The sequence below is a fragment of the Bombina bombina genome, unplaced genomic scaffold, assembly GCF_027579735.1.
Source record: "Bombina bombina isolate aBomBom1 unplaced genomic scaffold, aBomBom1.pri scaffold_841, whole genome shotgun sequence".
Classification (NCBI taxonomy): domain Eukaryota; kingdom Metazoa; phylum Chordata; class Amphibia; order Anura; family Bombinatoridae; genus Bombina; species Bombina bombina.
The window spans coordinates 110,491-138,214 of record NW_026512906.1 but is presented as its reverse complement, the minus strand read 5'-3'; the positions used below and the strand labels follow the sequence as shown (position 1 = coordinate 138,214).

The following is a 27,724-nucleotide window of genomic DNA, read 5'->3' as shown; positions in this document are numbered from 1 at the left end:
GATTACTAACATAGCACTAAAACAACACAGTCACTGCTGGATGAGTAGAACAAGTCAGATTACTAAACATAGCACTAAAACTACACCATCACTGCTGGATGAGTAGAACAAGTCAGATTGCTAACATAGCACTAAAATTACACAGTCACTGCTGGATGAGTAGAACAAGTCAGATTACTAACATAGCACTAAACCCTTACACCGTCACTGCTGGATGAGTAGAACAAGTCAGATTACCAACATAGCACTAAAACAACACCGTCACTGCTGGATGAGTAGAACAAGTCAGATTAATATTATAGCACTAAAACTACACCGTCACTGCTGGATGAGTAGAACAAGTCAGATTACTAACATAGCACTAAAACCTTACACCGTCACTACTGGATGAGTAGAACAAGTCAGATTACTAACCATAGCACTAAAACTACACCGTCACTACTGGATGAGTAGAACAAGTCAGATTACTAAACAAAGCACTAAAGCTACACCGTTACTGCTGGATGAGTAGAACAAGTCAGATTACTAAACATAGCACTAAAACTACACCATCACTGCTGGATGAGTAAAACAAGTCAGATTACTAACATAGCACTAAAACTACACCGTCACTACTGGATGAGTAGAACAAGTCAGATTACTAAACATAGCACTAAAACTACACCGTCACTGCTGGATGAGTAGAACAAGTCAGATTACTAAACATAGCACTAAAACTACACCGTCACTACTGGATGAGTAGAACAAGTCAGATTACTAACATAGCACTAAAACTACACCGTCACTACTGGATGAGTAGAACAAGTCAGATTACTAAACATAGCACTAAAACTACACCATCACTGCTGGATGAGTAGAACAAGTCAGATTACTAAACATAGCACTAAAACTACACCGTCACTACTGGATGAGTAGAACAAGTCAGATTACTAAACATAGCACTAAAACTACACCATCACTGCTGGATGAGTAGAACAAGTCAGATTACTAAACATAGCACTAAAACTACACCGTCACTACTGGATGAGTAGAACAAGTCAGATTACTAACATAGCACTAAAACTACACCGTCACTACTGGATGAGTAGAACAAGTCAGATTACTAAACATAGCACTAAAACTACACCATCACTGCTGGATGAGTAGAACAAGTCAGATTACTAAACATAGCACTAAAACTACACCGTCACTACTGGATGAGTAGAACAAGTCAGATTAGTAAACATAGCACTAAAACTACACCGTCACTGCTGAATGAGTAGAACAAGTCAGATTACTAAACATAGCACTAAAACTACACTGTCACTACTGGATGAGTAGAACAAGTCAGATTACTAAACATAGCACTAAAGCTACACCGTTACTGCTGGATGAGTAGAACAAGTCAGATTACTAAACATAGCACTAAAACTACACTGTCACTACTGGATGAGTAGAACAAGTCAGATTACTAAACATAGCACTAAAACTACACCGTCACTGCTGAATGAGTAGAACAAGTCAGATTACTAAACATAGCACTAAAACTACACCGTCACTACTGGATGAGTAGAACAAGTCAGATTACCAACATAGCACTAAAACAACACCGTCACTACTGGATGAGTAGAACAAGTCAGATTACTAAACATAGCACTAAAACTACACCATCACTGCTGGATGAGTAGAACAAGTCAGATTACTAAACATAGCACTAAAGCTACACCGTTACTGCTGGATGAGTAGAACAAGTCAGATTACTAACATAGCACTAAAACTACACCGTCACTGCTGGATGAGTAGAACAAGTCAGATTACCAACATAGCACTAAAACAACACCGTCACTACTGGATGAGTAGAACAAGTCAGATTACTAACATAGCACTAAAACTACACCGTCACTGCTGGATGAGTAGAACAAGTCAGATTACTAACATAGCACTAAACCCTTACACCGTCACTGCTGGATGAGTAGAACAAGTCAGATTGCTAACATAGCACTAAAACTACACAGTCACTGCTGGATGAGTAGAACAAGTCAGATTACTAACATAGCACTAAACCCTTACACCGTCACTGCTGGATGAGTAGAACAAGTCAGATTACTAACATAGCACTAAAACAACACAGTCACTGCTGGATGAGTAGAACAAGTCAGATTACTAAACATAGCACTAAAATTACACAGTCACTGCTGGATGAGTAGAACAAGTCAGATTACTAACATAGCACTAAACCCTTACACCGTCACTGCTGGATGAGTAGAACAAGTCAGATTACCAACATAGCACTAAAACAACACCGTCACTACTGGATGAGTAGAACAAGTCAGATTACTAACATAGCACTAAAACTACACCGTCACTGCTGGATGAGTAGAACAAGTCAGATTACTAACATAGCACTAAACCCTTACACCGTCACTGCTGGATGAGTAGAACAAGTCAGATTGCTAACATAGCACTAAAACTACACAGTCACTGCTGGATGAGTAGAACAAGTCAGATTACTAACATAGCACTAAACCCTTACACCGTCACTGCTGGATGAGTAGAACAAGTCAGATTACTAACATAGCACTAAAACAACACAGTCACTGCTGGATGAGTAGAACAAGTCAGATTACTAAACATAGCACTAAAATTACACAGTCACTGTTGGATGAGTAGAACAAGTCAGATTACTAACATAGCACTAAACCCTTACACCGTCACTGCTGGATGAGTAGAACAAGTCAGATTACTAACATAGCACTAAAACTACACCGTCACTGCTGGATGAGTAGAACAAGTCAGATTAATATTATAGCACTAAAACTACACCGTCACTGCTGGATGAGTAGAACAAGTCAGATTACTAACATAGCACTAAAACCTTACACCGTCACTGCTGGATGAGTAGAACAAGTCAGATTACTAACATAGCACTAAAACTACACCGTCACTGCTGGATGAGTAGAACAAGTCAGATTAATATTATAGCACTAAAACTACACCGTCACTGCTGGATGAGTAGAACAAGTCAGATTACTAACATAGCACTAAAACAACACCGTCACTGCTGGATGAGTAGAACTAGTCAGATTACTAAACATAGCACTAAAACTACACCGTTACTGCTGGATGAGTAGAACAAGTAAGATTACTAACATAGCACTAAAGCTACACCGTCACTGCTGGATGAGTAGAACAAGTCAGATTACTAAACATAGCACTAAAACTACACCCTCACTGCTGGATGAGTAGAACAAGTCAGATTACTAACATAGCACTAAAACTACACCGTCACTGCTGGATGAGTAGAACAAGTCAGATTACTAAACATAGCACTAAAACTACACCATTACTGCTGGATGAGTAGAACAAGTCAGATTACTAACATAGCACTAAAACTACACCGTCACTGCTGGATGAGTAGAACAAGTCAGATTAGTAACATAGCACTAAAACCTTACACCGTCACTACTGGATGAGTAGAATAAGTCAGATTACTAAACATAGCACTAAAACTACACCGTCACTGCTGGATGAGTAGAACAAGTCAGATTACGAAACATAGCACTAAAACCTTACACCGTCACTGCTGGATGAGTAGAACAAGTCAGATTACTAAACATAGCACTAAAACTACACCGTCACTGCTGGATGAGTAGAACAAGTCAGATTACTAACATAGCACTAAAACTACACCGTCACTGCTGGATAAGTAAAACAAGTCAGATTACTAACATAGCACTAAAACTTTACAGATCTTGAAGAAAAAAAAAATCTATATCTCAGATAACCTTCACCTATTATCCTCATTTACTCATGGTTAATAGAATGTCTGTAACCATATCCATTGAAAGTAAGATAACCTGCCTCAAGCAGCGGAGTCATACCAGAGTTGGTTTTAATTGCGTTCTTTCCATAGTTTCATTACAGTATTTCTGCTGTATTATTGGGACTTTGACAAGGAAAGACATTTTTTTTTCTAGTTTCATTTACTGGGTAAATGGGAGATATATCTTGGTGTGTTTTAAATCCAGAAAGATTAACTAGTATTATATTTGCTCTTATTTGTCCTGAGGAAAAAGGAAGATATCTTTCCCCCAAATTATGTTTACTACTTTACTCAGAGTATGGACCCACAGACTGTCTTAAATATGGCTATATTCATAGACTGCTTGTCGACAGTCGTAAACCTCTGAGCCTCAATAGGCAAAGCTGAAAAGGAAAAAGAATCATCCTTAGCTGCATCACATGCACATTACTTGTACAAAACTGTTTCTCTAAACGTAATGTGACGTGATAGCACTCACAGGGACGAAACTACAGGGGGTGCAGAGGTCGCAATTGCGACTGGACCGCCAAGGGTGGGGGCCTAGCTTAAACATTTTTTATTTTTTTAATAAAAAATGATGACCTGCCACTGCCTGCACTGATATCATGCGAGTGTGACATGATGCTTCACGAGGTTTTTGTCTCTGACTACAGGGGTTAGTCTTTCTGTTTTACCCATTGGTGTGTGTGTGTGTGTGTGTGTGTGTGTGTATGTGACTGTGTGTGTATTTATGCATGTGACTGTGTATATGCATGCATATGTGCGTGTGTATATGTTTGTGGAACCAGCAAATTACAGACCTTGTTACCACAGCATGGGGGGGAGGGGGTAAACAGTGTCTCTATACAGTACCACTATATACAGTACGGGGGGGCTGGACTATGTCACAGACTACTGTGGTCACTTTATAAAGTACTGGGGCGGGTAGGGTCAGGCCAGCCATCTCACCGATAGATTACTGACTGTGTTACTAACTCACTATATACAGTACTGGTGGGTTAAACAGTGTCACTATATACAGTAATAGGGGGTCAGACCATCTCACAGACTGTGGGAACAGGGTACCTCCTTTTGCAGACATGTAATCTGATTCACATTTTTTTCTGTGTTAAATTTAAAAAAAAAAAAAGAAAAAAAGAAGATATGTATCAAATTCACTTTTTTTTTTTTGGGGGGGGGGGGGGGACTTCTTAGATTGTACCTGGAGGGGGCCTTCTTAGATTGTTTCTAGTTACGCCTCTGAGCACTCAGTAGTGTAAATGATATTATACCTGGAAAAGGATACAAACTCATGCATCTTTTTAAAAATCTTTACCTCCCATTTTCAAAATCTTCAATGCAGGACCTACGGCAAATAGAACCTAGTATGGCCTTTAATACGCTAGTTTAGCACATCTAACACTTTCACTAATGACAGGGTTTAAGTTACACAGGGTTTGGGTCACAAGTATGCATCTTTAAGGTGTCTCCAGTGACTCTTAATGTCAGGGGGCAGGAATTTGTCTTGAAAAATTCAATAGCTGTGTTTGATTGGGGTGAAATGTCCATAACATGATATTACCAACTCTTGTTATAATATCCATGCAAAAAGAAACTGAACATGAGTTAAGAGGGAGGACTTCTTAAGTAAAAGCGTTAGATGAAGAGTCTCAGAAACTTTGACCTAAGGGTAATTCTGACGAACCAAATGAGTGAGAAAATACATAACCAGCTGTAATAAATCTTAGCTTCATGTACTATTACAACAGAAGGGTATAGAATATAAGTTAAAGTGCTTTAATTTACACTTCTTATTTTTTTTTAAAGAAAAATATTAAAAAAAATATATTAGATGATCAAAATTTAGTTTCTGTGTCCATCTAAATACAGATTTGTATGTTTTGTGTATGAAATAATGCAATATTCAAAATGAGATCTCTAAATACTTTTATCTTTAGCTTTAATCTATATCTTTATAGTCATAATATTGTAATAAATAAAATGTAATTACCCTAAAAAGTGAGCATGCAATAGAGGGAACGGTTACATGTTATAATGAAACAGGTTTAAATGTAAGCTACTTATTATACCTTACTAAAAGTAAATTAGCTTCCCTTATCACTAATGAAATGTACTACTCTTTGTCCACTGAGGTGGAAAGAGACAAGGGGTAGATATGGATCTTACCGCTGACGCACTGGCCGACAGCACGTAATTACGAGGACGGGTCTCCTGAAAATCAGGCAAAGCCTGCAGGGAACAGAGCTCATGTCATGCAGGAAGCAAATGAGTGAGAACGAAAAACACACACAAAGAAAAAAAAATAAAACATGTATGGAAAAAAACAAAGCAGAGGCATAATGTAATAGGGGCCTAGAATGGACTCATCTAACAAAACACAACTTGATAGATACAGGGAATAAATGCCACTATTATATCTGGGGCTTAAAGGGATAGGAAAGTCAAAATAAACTTACATGATTCAGATAGAGCAGGTCATTTTAAGACACTTAAACATTCACTTCTATTTTCAAATGTGCTTCATTCTCTTGGTATCCCTTCTTGAAAAAGAATACGCACATACCCTACACTAGTGGGATCTAGCTGCTGATTGGTGCCTGCACACATTTGTCTCTTGTGATTGTCTAACTAGATGTGTACAACAGAGAATTAAGCAAATTTGATAATAGAAATACATTTGAAAGTTATTTAAAATTGTATTTCTTTATCTGAATCATGAAAAGAATGTCTGGGGTTTCCCGTCCCTTTAAATCTGTGTGTCCTTTCTCTTTTACCATATACAATGCATCCCAGTTCAGGAGAAGGGCAGTGTGAGACAAATGTTGTGTATTTAAGTGTATTAGTTTAGAGAGCAGTAAGAAACGGACACTATTTGTAGCCATTTGCTGCTCCATATAAAATAAATACCAATACCAAATCCACACAAATACAAAAACCTGAGAAACCAAAAATCCAACACTATGAATTATTACATTAGAATTTCACAACAAAAAGGATTTACTCATTTAAAAATACATTCAAGAGATTAACTTATCAATAATAGCAGGAAAATAATGTAAAAACACATAAGTACCCCTCATTTAAGTAAGTTTCTAGCCGATAAATTAGTGCAGATGCAGATTTTACAAGCACAGTTAGCTACATGCAGAGGGCAGAAACAGCATTGTGAGATGGAAATACGCAAAACCAAACTGAACAAAATAATAATAGTCATTGGGCCACAGGAGATACACACGACGACAAGAAAAACAGTGTTTATGTTGTTATAGGTAGCTGTAGGTGAGAGTATGTTACAGTTTCACTAAATGCTGCAAGACCATACACAAATGCTGGCAATAATAATATACACCATAGAGGTGGATTACACACAAATGCCTCACTGATGCGTCTCATGCAGAGTTTACTAAAGCTCATGATAACTACTTGGGGGGGGGTAATATACTTGCTAAGTTAAGAAAAAGACATTTACAAAATCTATTCGTATTAAATTATCAATTATCAAGACTCAACTTATGATTGAAGGGACACTAAACCCATTTTTTTTTCTTTAATGATTCAGATAAAGCAGCAATTTTAAGCAACTTTCTAATTTACACCCATTATCAATTTTTCTTCGTTCTCTAGATATCTTTATATGAAAGAGCAGGAATGTAAAGTTAGGTGACGTCCTATTTTTGGTTCAACACCTGGGTTGTGCTCAATGTTGCCACCAATCAGCAAGCGCTACCCAGGCTTCTAAACCAAAGATGAGCCGGCTCCTATGCTTACATTCCTGCTTTTTCAAATAAAGATATTAAGAGAACAAAGAAGAAAACAATTGATAATAGGAATAAATTAGAAAGTTGCTGCTCTATCTGAATCATGAAAGAAAATAATTGGGTTTATCCCTTTAAGGAGTTTGTCAATAAAATCAATAAAACTTCATCATCATGAGAAATGTAATTCCTTCCCAGACTTAAAACATAGTAGATGAGGTTGAGAAAAGACAGAAGTCCATCGAGTTCAACCTATACAAATCGAATTTCTTTTTTATGACACGATGAGTCCACGGATCATCTTAATAACTAATGGAATATTCATCTCCTGGTCAGCAGGAGGAGGCAAAGAGAACCACAGCAGAGCTGTTAAATAGCGCCTCCCTTCCCTCCCACTCCAGTCATTCTCTTTGCCTACGTTAGTGATAGGAAGAGGTAAAGTGAGGTGTTAGTTTAGATTCTTCAATCAAGAGTTTATTATTTTTAAAGTAGTACAAGATTGTGCTGCTTTGTTCTAGGGTGTAGCCGTAGTCCAGATCAGTCTCTTCAGTAGAGCAGTGGTGGCTTTAGAGCAATGGGAACTTGTGGGACATAATTCTCACTGCACCTTCCATATATTTATGCTGCCCTATTCCTGATAGCCTAAGTAAGATTACTCAGGCTTTATCTTTTTCCACAGGGCTATGGGAGGGAGAGGACCTCTTAAACCTGCTGAGCTGCCCTGCTGTCGGGCAGAATTAAAAGGTAAGTGCTGACTTTTTATTCTGGGTCTGGGGTAAGATCTCAGAAGAAGTGGAGCACTTTAATTTATGGGACATAGAGACTCCGATTTGTAGAGGAGGAGAATTTAGACAGCACCTTCTTAGCAGGCACTGGGGCTGAGAAGAGATTAGGACTTTTTTTCCACTATGAGCTTAAATCTCTAAGTCTGTGTAAGAAAAGAGGAAACGGCCCAGTTTGGCTCCAGACTTACAGTCTGTTGATTTTACTATCGGTGGCTTAACTTTTTCAAAGGGATCCGTTTCAATAATAATGGCGACCGGGATTTTGCCTTGACAACGCACACGATGGGCGGAGCTTCGAGTGGCGCCAATTTGGCTTGTGCACTCTGCTTATACACTTCTTTTTCAATGTGTACTTCCTGCTAGTATCGGAAGGATAAGGGCAGTGTTTTGTGAGCTGCGTGAGAACCAGACAGCACTACAATGCTAGTCCGGTCTTTTGGGCTGCAGCGATATAATTTTATGCCGCAAATTTCTCCTCAATTGTCCCAATGTTATAGCCCTCACAGGCAGTGCCCTGCGCTTCATCTCAATCTCCTTCTGGAGTTACCTTGCCTTTTTTTCCCCATGCTGCGGAGCTGGCGCAAGAGGAAATGGGTTACATCAGTGAATACGTTTTCCGAATGTTTCTTCCCTGAGGCCTGAAAAGGAAGATTCTTCGGTAGTATCTGAGGAAAAGATCTCAGACTGTGCAATTCATTTATCTGAAGTAATTTCATTCAAGTTTAACCTGGAATACCTCAATTTATTAATTAAGGAGGCTTGGAAAACAGTTCCCAAGGTGGAAGGAGCCGTTTCCACTTTAGCTAAGAGATCTACTATTCCCATAGAGGATAGTTGTGGCTTCAAAGACCCTATGGAAAGAAGTTAGAGGGTTTACTCAAAAAGATGTATATGCAACAGGGCTTACAATGGCAGCCAGCTGTGTACATTGCAACCGTCACTAGTGCGGCGGCATATAGTTTATATGCATTGTCTAATGCCATCCGGAAGAGAAACAAACAAAAAGGACGGAAACTTCTTTGGATGAAATCCAAGGATAGGATAAAAGCTCTTAAACTAGCTAATTCCTTTTATTATGGATGCCTCCCTTCAAGTTATCAATCTGGGAGCCAAGATTTCGGGTTTCTCTTTTCTAGCTCGCAGAGCCTTATGGTTAAAGCCTTGGTCTGCGGATGTGTCCTCTATGTCTAAAATGCTAGCTATTCCTTACAAGGGGAAAACCTTGTTTGGACCTGGCCTGTCGGAGATTATCTCTCATATCTCGGGAGGTAAGTGTCATCTTTTCCAGCAGGATAAGAGAAACAAACAAAAAAGACGACAGAGCAATTTTCGTTCCTTTTTGAAATTTCAAGGGAAATTCTTCCTCTTCTGCCTCCAATCAGGAACAGACTAAGCCTGCATGGAGACCTAATCAATCTTGGAATAAGGGAAAACAGTCCATAAAGCCTGCTGTTGAATCAAGGACAGCATGACGGGTATGCCCCAATCCGGGGACCAGATCTTGTAGGGGGCAGACTTTCCTTCTTCGCTCAGGCTTGGGTTCGAGAGGTTCTGGATCCCTGGGCAATAGAAAATGTTTCCCAGGGATACAAATTAGAGTTCAAAAGGTTTCCTCTCAGAGGCAGGTTTCTGCTTTCAATATTTTCTACAGACCAGACAAAGAGAGGCGTTCTTACACTGCGAAAGAGACCTTTCCAACCTGGGAGTGATTGTTCCTATTCCGGTACAGGAACAGGGTCTGGAATTTTATTCCAGTCTGTTCGTGGTTCCCAAAAAGGAGGGAACCTTCAGACCAATTTTAGACCTCAAGAGTCTAAACAAATTTCTCAGGGTACCGTCCTTCAAGTTTAAAACTATTCGTTCCATTCTTCCCTTGATCCAAGAGGGTCATTTTATGACAACAGTGGATTTAAAGGATGCGTACCTACATGTTCCTATCCACTGGGATTATCAAAAGTTCCTAAGGTTTGCCTTTCTGGTCCAACACTTCCAGTTTGTGGCTCTTCCTTTCGGTCTTGCAACAGCACCCAGAATTTTCACAAAGGTTCTGGGATCTCTGTTAGCGGTGCTTCGATCACGAAGAATTGCAGTGGCACCCTATCTGGACGACATCCTAGTCCAGCCTCCATTTTTACAACTAGCAAGATCCCACACTAACTTGGTGTTGTCCTTCCTATGATCTCACGGGTGAAAGGTGAATTTTGGAAAAAAAAGAGTTCCTTCGTTCCAAATTCAAGGGTACCTTTCTTAGGAACCACCATAGACTCCCTGTCTATGAAAATTTTTCTGACAGAAGTCAGGAAATTAAGGATTATCGATACTTGTTTAGTCCTTCAGTCCACTGCTCGGCCGTCAGTGGCTCAGTACATGGAGTTAATCGGGCTGATGGTGGCAGCGGCAATGGACATCATCCCGTTTGCTCGTATCCATCTCAGACCTCTGCAGTTAAGCATGCTCAGGCAATGGAATGGAGATTATGCAGACTTGTCTCCTCGAATATTACTGGGGCAGGAGACAAGGGATTCTCTCCAACGGTGGTTATCTCTGGATCATCTCTCAAAGGGAATTTGTTTTCGCAGACTGTCTTGGGTGACTGTGACAACAGACACCAGCCTTCTAGGGTGGTGGGCAGTCTGGGGCTCCCTAAAAGGCTCAGAGAGTTTGGACTAGGTCAGAGTCTGTTGTTCCTATAAACATTCTAGAACTGAGGGCGATTTTCAATGCTCTCCTGGCTTGGCCCCAGTTAGCCACGGTTCGGTTCCAGTCAGACAACATAACTTCTGTGGCTTACATCAATCATCAGGGAGGAACGAGGAGTTCCTTAGTGATGACCAAAGTAACCAAAATAATACAATGGCGGAAGCCCACTCTTGCTGTCTGTCGGCGATCCACATCCCAGGGGTGGACATTTGGGAGTCGGATTTCTTGAGCAGGCAGACCTTTCATCCGGGGGAGTGGGAACACCACCCGGAAGTGTTCTCCAGCTTGATTCTCAAGTGGGGTCAACCGGATTTGGATCTCATAGCATCTTGACAGAATGCCAAGCTCCCGAGACACGGGTCGAGGTCCAGGGTCCCCCAGGCGGAAATGATAGATGCTTAGGTGGTCCCTTGGACCTTCAGTCTAGCATACCTATTTCCTCCATTTGTTCTTCTTCCTCGGGTTATTGCTCAAAACAAACAGGAGAGGGCCTCAGTGATCCTAATAGCACCGGCCTGGCCTCGCAGGATTTGGTATGCAGATCTGGTGGAGATGGCATCTCTACCACCTTGGAAACTCCGTTGAGGAAGGACCTTCTGATTCAGGGGCCCTTCCTTCACCTAAATCTAGTTTCTCTGAAACTGACTGCTTGGAGATTGAATTCTTAATTCTTTTAATTTTAAGTGGGGGTTTTCTGACTCGGCCATAGAGACCATGATTCAGGCTCGTAAGCCTGTAACTAGAAGGATTTACCATATGATTTGGCGTAAATATCTCTATGGTGTGAATCCAAGGGCTACTCATGGCGTAGAGTTAGGATTCCTAGAATTTTCTCTTTTCTCCAAGAAGGTTTGGAGAAAGGTTTATCGACAAGTTCCCTAAAGAGTCAAATCTCAGCATTATCTTTTTTGTTACACAAACCTCTGGCGGATGTTCCAGATGTACAATCATTTTGTCAGGCCTTGGTCAGGATCAGGCCTGTGTTCAAACCAGTTACTCCTCCATGGAGTCTTAATTTAGTTATCAGAGTTCTTCAAGGGGCTCCGTTTGAACCTGTGCATTTCTTATATATTAAGTTGTTATCTTGGAAAGTTTTATTTCTTGTTGCAATTTCTTCTGCTCGTAGAGTGTCAGAGCTCTCGGCATTGCAGTACGAGTCTCCTTATCTTATTTTCCACTCAGATAAGGTAGTTTTACGTACTAAATTAGGATTTCTTCCTAAGGTTGTTTATGATCGAAACATTAATCAGGAGTTTGTTGTTCCTTCTTTGTGTCCTAATTCTTCTTCTCAGAAGGAACGACTTCTACACAATTTGGACGTGGTCCATGCTATAAAGTTTACCTGCAGGCGACTAAGGACTTTCTACTGTCTTCTTCTTTGTTTGGGATTCTCTCAGGAAAATGTAAGGGACAGAAAGCTACGGCTACTTCTCTTTCTTTTTGGCTGAAGAGTATCATATGCTTGACATATGAGACAGCTGGGCAGCAACCTCCAGAGAGAGTTACGGCTCATTCCACAAGGGCTGTTGCTTCCTCATGGGCATTCAAAAATGAAGCTTCTGTGGAACAGATTTGCAAGGCTGCAACTTGGTCTTCTCTTCACATTTTTTCAAAATTTTACAAAGTTGACACTTTTGCCTTGGCTGAGGCCGCTTTTGGGAGAAAGGTTCTTCAAGCAGTGGTGCCTTCCGTTTAGGTTCCCTGTCTTGTCCCTCCCGTATCATCTGTGTACTCTAGCTTGGGTATTGAATCCCATTAGTATTGTAAGACAGGTTGTGGGTTATTGTAAACTTCAGACACCTCTGCACCTTGGCTTTTCCTTTCTTTCCTTAACTTTGGTTAAAATGACTGGAGTGGGAGGGAAGAGAGGAGCTATTTAACAGCTCTGCTGTGGTGCTCTTTGCCTCCTCCTGCTGACCAGGAGGTGAATATCCCATTAGTAATTAAGATGATCCGTGGTCTCATTGTGTAAAAAAAATAAGATAAATTATCAGGTAAAGCATAAATTTTCTTATACTTACAAAAAGCTCCAGCTGAGCTTAAATGAATCCCACTAAAAGGTGACACATTTAATACAAGCAATCATATCCCTGAATTCTGTTTCTAGCCAGAAATGTATCCAAACCATTTTTAAAAATGTATCTAAGGCATTGGCATTCACTACCTCCTTTGTTAAATGGACATTAAGCCCCAAAAAATTATTTCATGACTCACATAGAAAATACAATTTTAAACAACATCCCAATTTACTTCTATGATCTAATTTGATTCATTCTTTAGATATCTTTTGTTGAAGAAATAGCAATGCATGAGTGAGCCAATCACACGAGGCATCTATGGGTAGCCACCAATCAGCAGCTACTGAGCCTATTTAGATATGCTTTTCAACAAAGGATATCAGGAGAATGAAACAAATAAGATAATAGAAGTAAATTGGAAAGTTATTTACAAATGCATGTTCTTTCTAATTCATGAAAGAAAAAAAACTTGGGTTTCATGTCCCTTTAACCCCTTAACGACCAAGGACGTACGCCATACGTCCTAAAAAAAAAATCCTGCTCGCTTCCAGCTGCTTTCCGGTTATTGCAGTGATCCGATGCAGAGAGAGCCACTCTGTGGCCCTCTCTGCACCGGACATCGGTGGCCGGTATCGTTGGTGGGTGGGAGCCAGTCTGGGAGGTGGGTGGGTGGCCATTGATGGCCGAGTGGAGGGGGGGCGGGACAGACGGGGGCGGGAGGGAACCGCTACACTGCAGAAAAAAAGCTGATAAAAGTAAAAAAAAAAATTGATTTACAAATTGTATCTAAGCATCTAAGGGATCTGGAAGGGGTGGGGAAGCTACACTACAGAAAAGGGCAATTAAAAAAAAAAAAAAAAACATACTTTTTTTTTTACTAAACTGGGTACTGACAGACAGCTGCCAGTACCCAAGATAGCGCCCATTAAGGCAGAGGGGGAGGGTTAGAGAGCTGTTTGGTGGGGGATCAGTGAGATTGGGGGCTAAGGGGGGATCCTACACAGCAGCATATGTAAATATGCTAAGAAAAAGAAGAAAAAAAAGCCCAAATATAGCTTTTATTTTAGTACTGGCAGAGTAAGATGGCGGGGACAATTGTGGGGTGGGGGAGGGAAGAGAGCTGTTTGGGAGGGATCAGGGGGTCTGATGTTTCAGGTGGGAGGCTGAGCTCTATACTAAAGCTTAAATTAACCCTGCAAGCTCCCTACAAGCTACATAATTAACCCCTTCACTGCTAGCCATAATACACGTGTGATGCGCAGCGGCATTTTGCGGCCTTCTAATTACCAAAAAGCAATGCCAAAGCCATATATGTCTACTATTTCTGAACAAAGGGGATCCCAGAGAAGCATTTACAACCATTTGTGCAATAATTGCACAAGCTGTTTGTAAATAATTTCAGTGAGAAACCTAAAGTTTGTGAAAAAGTTTGTGAAATAGGGAACGTTTTTTTTTATTTGATCGCATTTGGCGGTGAAATGGTGGCATGAAATATACCAAAATGGGCCTAGATCAATACTTTGGGTTGTCTACTATACTAAAGCTAAAATTAACCCTACAAGCTCCATACAGGCTACATAATTAACCCCTTCACTGCTGGGCATAATACACGTGTGGTGCGCAGTGGCATTTAGCGGCCTTCTAATTACCAAAAAGCAATGCCAAAGCCATATATGTCTGCTATTTCTGAACAAAGGGGATCCCAGAGAAGCATTTACAACCATTTGTGCCATAATTGCACAAGCTGTTTGTAAATGATTTCAGTGAGAAACCTAAAATTGTGAAAAATTTCAAGTTTTTTTTAATTTGATCGCATTTGGAGGTGAAATGGTGGCATGAAATATACCAAAATTGGCCTAGATCAATACTTGGGGTTGTCTACTACACTACACTAAAGCTAAAATTACCCCTAAAAGCTCCCTACATGCTCCCTAATTAACCTCTTCACTGCTGGGCATAATACACGTGTAGTGCGCAGTGGCATTTAGCAGCCTTCTAATTACTACAAAGCAACGCCAAAGCCATATATGTCTGCTATTTCTGAACAAAGGGGATCCAAGAGAAGAATTTACAACCATTTAAGCCATAATTGCACAAGCTGTTTGTAAATAATTTCAGTGAGAAACCAAAAGTTTGTGAAAAAATTAGTGAAAAAGTGAACGATTTTTCGTATTTAATCGCATTTGGCAGTGAAATGGTGGCATGAAATATACCAAAATGGGCCTAGATAAATACTTTGGGATGTCTACTAAAAAAAAAATTATACATGTCAATGGATATTCAGAGATTCCTGAAAGATATTAGTGTTCTAATGTAACTAGCGCTAATTTTGAAAAATAATGGCTTGGAAATAGCAAAGTGCTACTTGTACTTATTGCCTTATAACTTACAAAAAAAAGCAAAGATGTAAGCATTGGGTATTTCTAAACTCAGGACAAAATTTATAAACTATTTAGCATGGGTGTGTTTTGGTGGTTGTAGATAAGTAACAGATTTTGGGGGTCAAAGTTAGAAAAAGTGTGTGTTTTTTCCATTTTTTCCTCATATTTTATATTTTTTTTAATAGTAAATTATAAGATATGATGAAAATAATGTTATCTTTAGAAAGTCCATTTAATGGCGAGAAAAACTGTATATATATGTGTGGGTACAGTAAATGAGTAAGAGGAAAATTACAGCTAAACACAAACACCGCAAAAATTTAAAAATAGCCTTGGTCCCAAACGGACAGAAAATGGAAAAGTGATGTGGTCATTAAGGGGTTAAAGGCTCATGCTAGGTTTTAAGATCCCTGGTAAAGTTACAAAAAGCCATGTGCTGACACAGTAGCTATACAAACATATAAAACTTACTATGAGACAGCAGATCCTTCTTAGAGGAAAAGGATATAAAGCAGGAATATTGCTTTTGTTGGAGGTAATGAGATAATTAGAATATATGGAGCAAACTTAGTATGAACTGTCCCTTTATCTGCAGACAAAGCAAACATCTAGGGCACGTATTTGTATACGGTCTTACATTGTATAATCATTTTCTCTGGCACCTTCAGCACTAGGTGGGTGACAGTGTGAGAATAGAGCACATATTGTACAGAGATAATGACAGAAGTGTAAACGTATTTTTCCTATGCTTGCGTGGAACAGAAATGTACTTTTCCATTCCTGCTTAGCTAAATGGTGCTGACAACATAAAAGGAACGATTGTGACCTGCACCTTTCTCAATCCTATGCAACAAATCAGATTGAATTGGAAATAAAGATGAATTTTGTCAAATAAGCAGTGAAAAAAAGTCTTAAGGAAAAAAGCAAAATAAACTGAAATTTCACAGCAGCGACCTACGTCAACAAATACTCACATCCCCCTCGAACTGAGCAAATTACAAAAAAGGAAAAAAACAAAAAACAAACACCACAAGGTTAGTAATGAAAGGAACAAAACCAAAAGGGATCTAAGTAGCAGCTTAATAAAGAGGTTCCCCACAACACAAAGGGTAGGATGTAGCGCATGCGGAAGGGGAAATCATAAGTCATTACTGTCTAATATAGAGGTTCCCCACAGCACAAAGGGTAGGATGTAGCGCATGAGGAAGGGTAACACATAAGTCATTACTGTCTAATATAGAGGTTCCCAACAACACAAAGGGTAGGATGTAGCGCATGAGGAAGGGTAACACATAAGTCATTACTGTCTAATATAGAGGTTCCCAACAACACAAAGGGTAGGATGTAGCGCATGAGGAAGGGTAACACATAAGTCATTACTGTCTAATAAAGAGGTTCCCCACAACACAAAGGGTAGGATGTAGCGCATGCGGAAGGGGAAATCATAAGTCATTACTGTCTAATATAGAGGTTCCCCACAGCACAAAGGGTAGGATGTAGCGCATGAGGAAGGGTAACACATAAGTCATTACTGTCTAATATAGAGGTTCCCCACAACACAAAGGGTAGGATGTAGCGCATGAGGAAGGGTAACACATAAGTCATTACTGTCTAATATAGAGGTTCCCCACAACACAAAGGGTAGGATGTAGCGCATGAGGAAGGGTAACACATAAGTCATTACTGTCTAATATAGAGGTTCCCCACAACACAAAGGGTAGGATGTAGCGCATGAGGAAGGGTAACACATAAGTCATTACTGTCTAATAAAGAGGTTTCCCACAACACAAAGGGTAGGATGTAGCGCATGAGGAAGGGTAACACATAAGTCATTACTGTCTAATATAGAGGTTCCCCACAACACAAAGGGTAGGATGTAGCGCATGAGGAAGGGTAACACATAAGTCATTACTGTCTAATATAGAGGTTCCCCACAACACAAAGGGTAGGATGTAGCGCATGAGGAAGGGTAACACATAAGTCATTACTGTCTAATATAGAGGTTCCCCACAGCACAAAGGGTAGGATGTAGCGCATGAGGAAGGGTAACACATAAGTCATTACTGTCTAATATAGAGGTTCCCCACAACACAAAGGGTAGGATGTAGCGCATGAGGAAGGGTAACACATAAGTCATTACTGTCTAATATAGAGGTACCCCACAACACAAAGGGTAGGATGTAGCGCATGAGGAAGGGTAACACATAAGTCATTACTGTCTAATATAGAGGTTCCCACAGCACAAAGGGTAGAATGTAGCGCATGAGGAAGGGGAACTCATGATTCATTACTGTCTAATATAGAGGTTCCCCACAGCACAAAGGGTAGGATGTAGCGCATGAGGAAGGGTAACACATAAGTCATTACTGTCTAATATAGAGGTTCCCCACAGCACAAAGGGTAGGATGTAGCGCATGAGGAAGGGTAACACATAAGTCATTACTGTCTAATATAGAGGTTCCCCACAGCACAAAGGGTAGGATGTAGCGCATGAGGAAGGGTAACACATAAGTCATTACTGTCTAATATAGAGGTTCCCCACAGCACAAAGGGTAGGATGTAGCGCATGAGGAAGGGTAACACATAAGTCATTACTGTCTAATATAGAGGTTCCCCACAACACAAAGGGTAGGATGTAGCGCATGAGGAAGGGTAACACATGATTCATTACTGTCTAATATAGAGGTTCCCCACAGCACAAAGGGTAGGATGTAGCGCATGAGGAAGGGTAACACATAAGTCATTACTGTCTAATATAGAGGTTCCCCACAACACAAAGGGTAGGATGTAGCGCATGAGGAAGGGTAACACATAAGTCATTACTGTCTAATATAGAGGTTCCCCACAGCACAAAGGGTAGGATGTAGCGCATGAGGAAGGGTAACACATAAGTCATTACTGTCTAATATAGAGGTTCCCCACAGCACAAAGGGTAGGATGTAGCGCATGAGGAAGGGTAACACATAAGTCATTACTGTCTAATATAGAGGTTCCCACAGCACAAAGGGTAGAATGTAGCGCATGAGGAAGGGGAACTCATGATTCATTACTGTCTAATATAGAGGTTCCCCACAGCACAAAGGGTAGGATGTAGCGCATGAGGAAGGGTAACACATAAGTCATTACTGTCTAATATAGAGGTTCCCCACAGCACAAAGGGTAGGATGTAGCGCATGAGGAAGGGTAACACATAAGTCATTACTGTCTAATATAGAGGTTCCCCACAGCACAAAGGGTAGGATGTAGCGCATGAGGAAGGGTAACACATAAGTCATTACTGTCTAATATAGAGGTTCCCCACAGCACAAAGGGTAGGATGTAGCGCATGAGGAAGGGTAACACATAAGTCATTACTGTCTAATATAGAGGTTCCCCACAACACAAAGGGTAGGATGTAGCGCATGAGGAAGGGTAACACATAAGTCATTACTGTCTAATATAGAGGTTCCCCACAGCACAAAGGGTAGGATGTAGCGCATGAGGAAGGGGAACTCATGATTCATTACTGTCTAATATAGAGGTTCCCCACAACACAAAGGGTAGGATGTAGCGCATGAGGAAGGGTAACACATAAGTCATTACTGTCTAATATAGAGGTTCCCCACAACACAAAGGGTAGGATGTAGCGCATGAGGAAGGGTAACACATAAGTCATTACTGTCTAATATAGAGGTTCCCCACAACACAAAGGGTAGGATGTAGCGCATGAGGAAGGGTAACACATAAGTCATTACTGTCTAATATAGAGGTTCCCCACAGCACAAAGGGTAGGATGTAGCGCATGAGGAAGGGTAACACATAAGTCATTACTGTCTAATATAGAGGTTTCCCACAACACAAAGGGTAGAATGTAGCGCATGAGGAAGGGTAACACATAAGTCATTACTGTCTAATAAAGAGGTTTCCCCACAACACAAAGGGTAGAATGTAGCGCATGAGGAAGGGTAACACATAAGTCATTACTGTCTAATATAGAGGTTCCCCACAACACAAAGGGTAGGATGTAGCGCATGAGGAAGGGTAACACATAAGTCATTACTGTCTAATATAGAGGTTCCCCACAGCACAAAGGGTAGGATGTAGCGCATGAGGAAGGGTAACACATAAGTCATTACTGTCTAATATAGAGGTTCCCCACAACACAAAGGGTAGGATGTAGCGCATGAGGAAGGGTAACTCATGATTCATTACTGTCTAATATAGAGGTTCCCCACAACACAAAGGGTAGGATGTAGCGCATGAGGAAGGGTAACTCATGATTCATTACTGTCTAATATAGAGGTTTCCCACAACACAAAGGGTAGGATGTAGCGCATGAGGAAGGGTAACACATAAGTCATTACTGTCTAATATAGAGGTTTCCCACAGCACAAAGGGTAGGATGTAGCGCATGAGGAAGGGTAACACATAAGTCATTACTGTCTAATATAGAGGTTCCCCACAGCACAAAGGGTAGGATGTAGCGCATGAGGAAGGGTAACACATAAGTCATTACTGTCTAATATAGAGGTTCCCCACAGCACAAAGGGTAGGATGTAGCGCATGAGGAAGGGTAACACATAAGTCATTACTGTCTAATATAGAGGTTCCCCACAGCACAAAGGGTAGGATGTAGCGCATGAGGAAGGGTAACACATAAGTCATTACTGTCTAATATAGAGGTTTCCCACAACACAAAGGGTAGGATGTAGCGCATGAGGAAGGGGAACTCATAAGCACTTTGTTTTTATTACTGTCTTTGCTCATAAATGACGTTTACAGATGATTCCAAAGCTGAGGAGAATGAACTACAAACCCAGCATCTGAACATCTAACCACTAAGCTTCTAACAGCCGCTGAAATGTGTTCATGTTAAAAGAATGAGAGGGGACATCTGATGTTATGGTTAATGACAAGTGGTTGTGCAGACTTTTTTTACCCTCTAACCCTCAGGGAAAGGCCTGCATTCATCCCCAAGAAAAACAGTTCTCATGTATAACACTAGATGGGAACAGGGTGTTTACCGCGGCTTTGGCCTCAGCTGCTTTTGCTTTCTTTAGACGAGCTTTGCAGGCGTCCAAATCTAGACGGCGGTTCTGCAGGATTCGCCTTTCTTTCTGTTGAAAAAAACACAAATAAAAATTTTCAGGCATAAATGGAAAAAATGCAAAATTACCGCTTACCATATAAAATGTATTTCCCTTATGATGGTGAGAGTTCAAAAGCATTAATCACAAGTAGGCTATTAATTTCCTGGCAAACCTATGCTACATTCTAGAGCTTTTAACATCCCCTCTTTCCCCTCTCATACCATAGACATTCAGTTTCTCCATATGACAAAGTAAAGAGAGATTGTGAAAAAATACAGGAAAAAATCATAGCAGGGCAAAGAAGTGAAAACCAAGTCCTGCCACCAGCTGGATTAAAGCAAAGATAAGGGCTCATGGACATTCACTATCCTGAAAGAAATGTATTTATCAGGTAAGCATAATTTGTTTTCCTTCAAAGGATGGTGAGAGTCCACAAGATCACACATGGGTGTCCCCTCACTGCATTCCCCTCCATCCCCTCACCGCATTCCCCTCCGTCCCCTCACCGCATTTCTTCTTTTTTCGTAAACTTACATAGAACTACTTTACATCACAAGTCACTTTGCACTAATGCTAAGATTTTTACAAAAAAAAAATCAGTAAAGAACTGATGGAAGGGTACAAATATATCATTAATAATATGGTAGACATAACGTTAAAAACATGGGCCCTTTTGATACAGCCACTCTGGCGAAATGCGTCAGTGGCATCCCCCTCTCCTTTTCTGTTGTTATTTCATGTTTTTAACGTTATGTCTACCATATTATTAATGATAACTATTAGATATTCTATGTTGTACTGACCGCTTTGTGGGTTTATTTTACCCCAGGTACGGTTTCCTATTCAGACTAGGCCTATATAACAATATTTTTACCACTATCAATGGTAATTTAAAGGTATAGGCGTTGGGCAGCCGGTACATATGTGTTTGGTTATTAATAGGCTCAGACTTTAACCAGCCATTATAAACGGTAATTACAAGGTATAGGAGTTTGTTTTTTTCCCAGACAGTGGCACCCGTGTTGCGAGACTCAGTATTGACAGATATTTTATCCAATAACAAGTAACGGTAATCTCAAGGTATATGCAGACTAGTACTCTAGTGACAACTAATATGATACAGCCTGATGAAACAGTGTGTGACACTGAGAAACGCGTTGCTTATGTTTTTACTATTTTAAATAAATTTTAAAGATTTATTCATCTCCTCACTTGCTGCCTACCTTTTTGATCTTCTGAATCGTTAACCTTCTTGGAGCTGGTCTAGTCTCCTCTCCAGTTATTTGAGGTGTGGGACTGGTTACTGTTGGAATCCTTTCTGCTGACTGACTCCTGCCCTAAGGCACCCCTGGACTCTCCCTGGTCAGACAAGGATTCGCCCCTGTGATCATATCCTTTTGGTCTACCGGACGACAAGTGGTTCCGGATTGCTGGTTTTGCACATCTGTGCTTTACATCTCGTGAGTAGGATTCTTTTGTCCTTCCCAGCCTGTAATATCATTTACCATCTGATCTGCACCATGTGGCGCCCTCTATTTTGATTTTTCTAGTAATCTCAAGGTATAGGTGTCCGGTATTTCCGGACCTCTTAACAACCAGGTAATCCTAATAGAAGCCTCCTAGTCACCCAACGGTAATTACAAGGTATAGGTGTCCGGTATCTCCGGACTTTTTCACACGGTAATCCCAGGTATAGGTGATGATACACGCTACTTATTAATACCCAATGACTAGCAACAGTAATTACAAGGTATAGGTGTCCAGTATTTCCGGACCTTGTTTAACAACCAGGTAACCCTAACAGAAGCCTCCTAGTCACCCCAACGGTAATTACAAGGTATAGGTGTCCGTTATCTCCGGATTTTTTCATACGGTAATCCCAGGTATAGGTGACGATACACGCTACTTATTATACCCCACGATTAGCAACGGTAATTACAAGGTATAGGTGTCCGGTATATGCGGACTTTATTCAATCACCCGGTAACCCCTATTGAGATCCCAGTTACTATAACGGTAATCACAAGGGACAGATGTCCGGCATCCCTACACGGTAATCCCAGGTATAGGTGTAGATATATCCCTTTTATTTCCATTACCCTGGTCAACTAACAGGTATTTGGTTCTGGTATTTCCAGACTGACACATATATGGTATCACGGTAATCAAAGCTATACATGTTCTGGTAATTCCAGATTCCTAACATAATTGTTATCAACGGTAACTACCAGGTATAGGTGTCTGGCGTATCCAGACCTAGGTATTTAACGGTAAATTCAGCACAGGTAAACCAGGGACAGATGTCCGGCATTCCTACACAGTAATCCCAGGTATAGGTGCAGATATATCACATTTATTTCTATCACCCTAGCTCAATTAACTGGTATTTGGTACTGGTATTTCCAGACTGGTACATATGTGGTATCACAGTAATTAAAAGGTATATATGTTCTGGTATCTCTAGCATATGTGTTATCAACGGTAACTTAGATACTTACCTGGTACAATTGGGTATAGGTATCTGTTATTTTAAAACTTATAACAAGTATATATCGTTTTTTGGTAAACCAACAGATACAGATATAGATATCTATCTTACCTTATGATTAACTAAGACATATCTGTGTTTATTCTGAGCAATTCATACTTCCAGTGATTACTATTGGAGAACCAATAAATATTAACCTCTCGCATATGTAAATTTCATACCACATTTGCGGTCAATATTAAGGTCAGTTATCTATTCACAAGACAAATTTAATATCCCAACAAGGTTTTTTTGTCAAATCAAGTCCACAAATATTTTGGGCTTTTCTTCAGTAGACATACATATTCTTTTAAATTGTGTGTATACCCCCAGTTTTTAATATTATTTAGTAAAAGTTATATTTTATTCCATTTTTCTATATTATCTTTCAACGTTCATGAGTGCTATATTTGTACCCTTCCATCAGTTCTTTACTGATTTTTTTGTAAAAGTTATGACCAGTACAGCACCAATCCGTAATATATTATTACCAAAAATATTTGTACAGGGGAGCGTTTATTATTATTATTCTTTATTTATAAAGCGCCGACAGATTCCGCAGCGCTGCCCATGGGTACAAGGATAACAGTACAGTGGAGAAACAATACGATAAGACACAACATTTTACAGACAAATACAGGGGGAGGTGAGGGCCCTATTCCCGTGGGAACTTACAATCTAGACGGGTAGGAGGATTGAAAACAGGAGGTGGGGACTGCAGAGGTGAGAATGATATTAGTGAGGAGATAGAGGGCAACTGTTAGTTAAGTGAAGTTAGTTTGTTAATAAGTCGGGTGATAAGCTTCCCTGAAGAGAAAGGTCTTTAGGGAACGTTTAAAGGAGGAGAGGTTAGGGGCAAGTCTGACAGCTCAAGGAAGTGCATTCCAGAGGGTTGGTGCCGCACAAGAGAAGTCCTGTAGTCTAGCATGAGAGGAGGTGATGGTAGAGGATGCAAGAAGCAGGTCGTTGTTGGATCTTAGGGGACGGGCTGGAGTATATTTGTTGATGAGTGAGGACAGGTAGGGTGGGGCAGCATTGGTGAGGGCTTTGTAGGTCAGGGTGAGAATTTTGACTTTAACTCTGTTGTGAATGGGGAGCCATTGAAGGGACTCACAGAGAGGTGCAGCAGAAACAGAGCGTCGAGAGAGGTGGATTAGCCTGGCAGATGCATTTAGGATGGATTGGAGGGGAGAGAGGCGGGAGAGAGGGAGGCCAGTTAGTAAGTTGTTACAGTAGTCAAGTCTGTTGACTGTGAGTAGTGCCATTGTTTCTCTTTTTGTGATAACTAATGCTAAGATTGTATTTATTTTTACATAAAAGTAGTTATTTCACATATGGTCAGTTAAAATATAATTACTTCTACAAAGCTGAACCATTTTTTCTGTATTTTTTAGGATGACAAAATAAACGCCCCCAATAAAATGTTTAATGAAAATAATAAAAAAAAAAATTTTTTAAAAAGTGTATATGTATTGAATAAAATTGCATTATTTTACAGTAGATTAAAATATTTTGTCAACTATGTGTAGCATATATTTAGTGTCCAATATTCCTTTAAGATTATTAACACTTACAACTTTCCTACAGCAACATACTTACAGAAATGGTTCTCCAATCGCCTTCCAGGAAATTGCGCAAAGGTGTAAGAAAATTGATAGAAGATGAGTGCATGAAATCACGTTCTGCAACACCCAAATGTTTCTGTGCATCTCCAACCTTGATGAGTGTTTGTCCTAGAACAGAAATAGGAGTCAGAAATAAACATAATCGTTGTACAAAGGAGAGTGGGGTGGAATCGTGATGCATGGGACAGAGCTGGAATCAGATTAAAACCCAACAGAGCGAACAGACGGATCACAATGAAATTAAGCCAAATACATTATTTGTCCACAGGCTGCAATTACAGACACACAATTCTTATCAGCTTTTACACTGCAATAACCAGAAACTGGCATCATGTAGGACGTGCATGTACGGAGGACATCTGGGAAATAAGCCATCTTTATAGAGAGAGTCACAGGGTAGTAGATTTTCCCTCTATAAATATATCATGTCTGTTTATCACAGTATCAGATCAACAATGACAACATTTTACACAGACAAATATAATGTTTTTAGCCGACTAGAAACTAAACAAGATGAGGACGTTTAGCAAAGAGTGTTGCTAGTCCAAGAAAAAGGAACATTTCTGTCATTCACATAAAAGGAAATTGTCTAGAAACTGGTTTTGCATAAAAAAACAAGGTGAAAAATAAATAACACGAGTGCCAGATCCATGAAAATGATTATGTTACGGTCACTAGCTCAAGCAGTTTTAATTACGGTTCATATACACTGACTACAAGACAGGGGCAAAACATGTCTTGACATTTTTTTCTGGCATTCATTAAATAATGACGTTCTGTACAGGTCTAGGGTATAGGCAAGGCACCCATTGGCATGACAGCTATGCATTTCTGGATCCTAGACCTTTTAAATAATATGCAGCAGTACAAAGGCACATGCAGTCTGACCTGTACTAATATGTTTAATAAAACTAGTCAATGGGATGCCAGAGTACTCTCCTGCCCCTCCTGTACCAAAGGGTTCTTTTGTTTTCACAGAGGACTCTGGGAATTGTAGTCTTTTGCCTTCCGATTCCATGCTCAAAGACAATGGAGTGTGATAATCATAACCTGAGATATACGATAGTATCTCCTGGCTGTACAAGACTTCTTCTCCCCTGTTTTACCTCTCTCTTCCTTTCTTATTTTCCATTTCTCTCCTCTTTTCCTCACGTCTCGTTCACCTTTACCCCCTCATATTTGCCAGGCCTTTTTCTTCAATTCACCCCCTAGTCACATATTTCCTAATTACTTTCCCATTCCTATGGCCTCACGTCTTCCCCTCACTAATCATCTATAACTTTATACCACCAAGCCCCTAATCCCCCCTTACACCTTCCTCTCTCACTTTTCCCTGTTCCTTTATTTTCACCTCTCCCTATTGTCTGACGGTGTCTGTAAGATTACTATAAACCTGGCTTTATGTCTTTGATATTCCTGGAACTATTGCAGTATATTTGGTTGTATTATCTTGCTCTGGTTCTATATAACTACTATACCCCTGTGACATTAATGGTAATATAGAAGTTTGTACATCTAATATCCCATGCTACTGGGTTGGTGTCAAAGCTGAACTACAAGAATAAATTAGCAGGGTCAAGGGCCTTGTCCAAAAGGGAAGAGAAAGCTTTAAACTATCCTAAATACCACAAGCTAGAAACAGCAGGTTAGAATAGATCTTCAAAAGTGTGTAAATATGAAAACGTATTACCTTTAAAACAGGTTATCTACTATTGTCATGTACCATAGCATGACTAACCTAGTAGCAGATCAGTGGTCAAACACATTACTGAGAGAGACATAATGTTCCTCTAACGACTTTAATAGTTTGCTGAGAAAAAACAAAATGAGAGTTCATTACCAGTTCTTAACATAGTCTGTGATAGAGATATCCGTTTGCAGAATCTGTACATTTGAAGGAAAAAGGCCTTTAGATTATACTCTGCTCAATAAAGGATTCTGAATACTTACTTCAAAGCTGTGCAACACTGCACAGTGGTATAAGGTATTACCATCATATAGTAATGTTGTACAAACAGAAGAGCATGAAATGGGGTCCCAAAAAAAAACCAAAAATCCTATGTGCATTCTATCCTCATCATATACTTCCCTTCAGGTATCATGGCAATTTCTCAGACCTATTTTTTGCGCTGATTCCCCAACTGAGAAAAGTCTTGTATATAAAAAAAAATTTAATAAAAATCTAAGAACTTCATGGACATGATTTTACAGGAATACACTCAACATCTGCATAATTTCAGTAGAGAAGATGCCAACCAACATTTGGTGAACAGGACCCTGAACCAGCATTTCTGAGGACACAAGCAGATTCCATGGAGGAAGAATTGTCAGTTAAAGTAGAAACTAAGACCATTGAGGACATTGGAGTATTATAGAAATCACAGTCACAGCCTCTTGATGTATTCTCTTCAATAGACGTGGGATCAAAGGAATTAGAGGAAACACGTACAACAGGAGGAATATCAGTGGCTGAAAGAGAGCATCAACGCCCAGAGCCTGGGGTGAGGGATATCGGCTGTAAAACAGAGGAACCTAATGAGTTTAACTGGTTTTCGTTAGGTCTATATTTGGAAAATGCTATCTGTTTACTATGTCTCGGAAAAGCCTGGGATTCAGTTTCCATTCTACTGGATAAATTGGTACACAACTGAGATAATCTGCTGTCATGTTCTGTACTCCTGGTAGATGTACTGCTAAAAGAAGATGAATATGCTCTTGTACCCACAGAAACATTTCTGAAGCCTCTCTTTGAGCTTAACAACTTCTTGTGGCCCCCCTGTCTGGATTCTTCTCACTGATCTCCCTTGAAGAAACTGCTAAAAATAAAGAACAGTTTGGCTGATAGCTCTTATTTCCAGAATAATTAAAAAGGTAACTTGTGACTTTCCTGATCCCAGTGTCCTTGAGCAAACTGTTCCTGACAAATAGTTCCTTGAACTTGAATCCCTTGGGAAAGATTTGATTCTCGGGACCACCTGAGAATGACCTTTGTGTCTCTTCCAATTTTGGAAATAAAAAAAAACTGAAGAAACTGCAGAGATTTAAATTCTCCACCTAAGAGC

At 40.0% G+C, this 27,724-nt stretch overlaps 1 protein-coding gene across 1 annotated transcript in view; it reads right to left on the bottom strand.

The window, feature by feature from the left end:
- LOC128644599 (endophilin-B2) overlaps positions 1–27,724 on the bottom strand; it is an 82,506-nt gene that overhangs the window by 14,133 nt on the left and 40,649 nt on the right. Inside the window, exons 4-6 of the mRNA XM_053697146.1 lie at positions 24,637–24,770; positions 20,445–20,537; positions 5,969–6,031 (exon numbers count right to left, since the gene is read on the bottom strand). Of these exons, the coding sequence (XP_053553121.1) occupies positions 5,969–6,031; positions 20,445–20,537; positions 24,637–24,770 (290 nt within the window). The remainder of the gene's footprint in view (positions 1–5,968; positions 6,032–20,444; positions 20,538–24,636; positions 24,771–27,724) is intronic.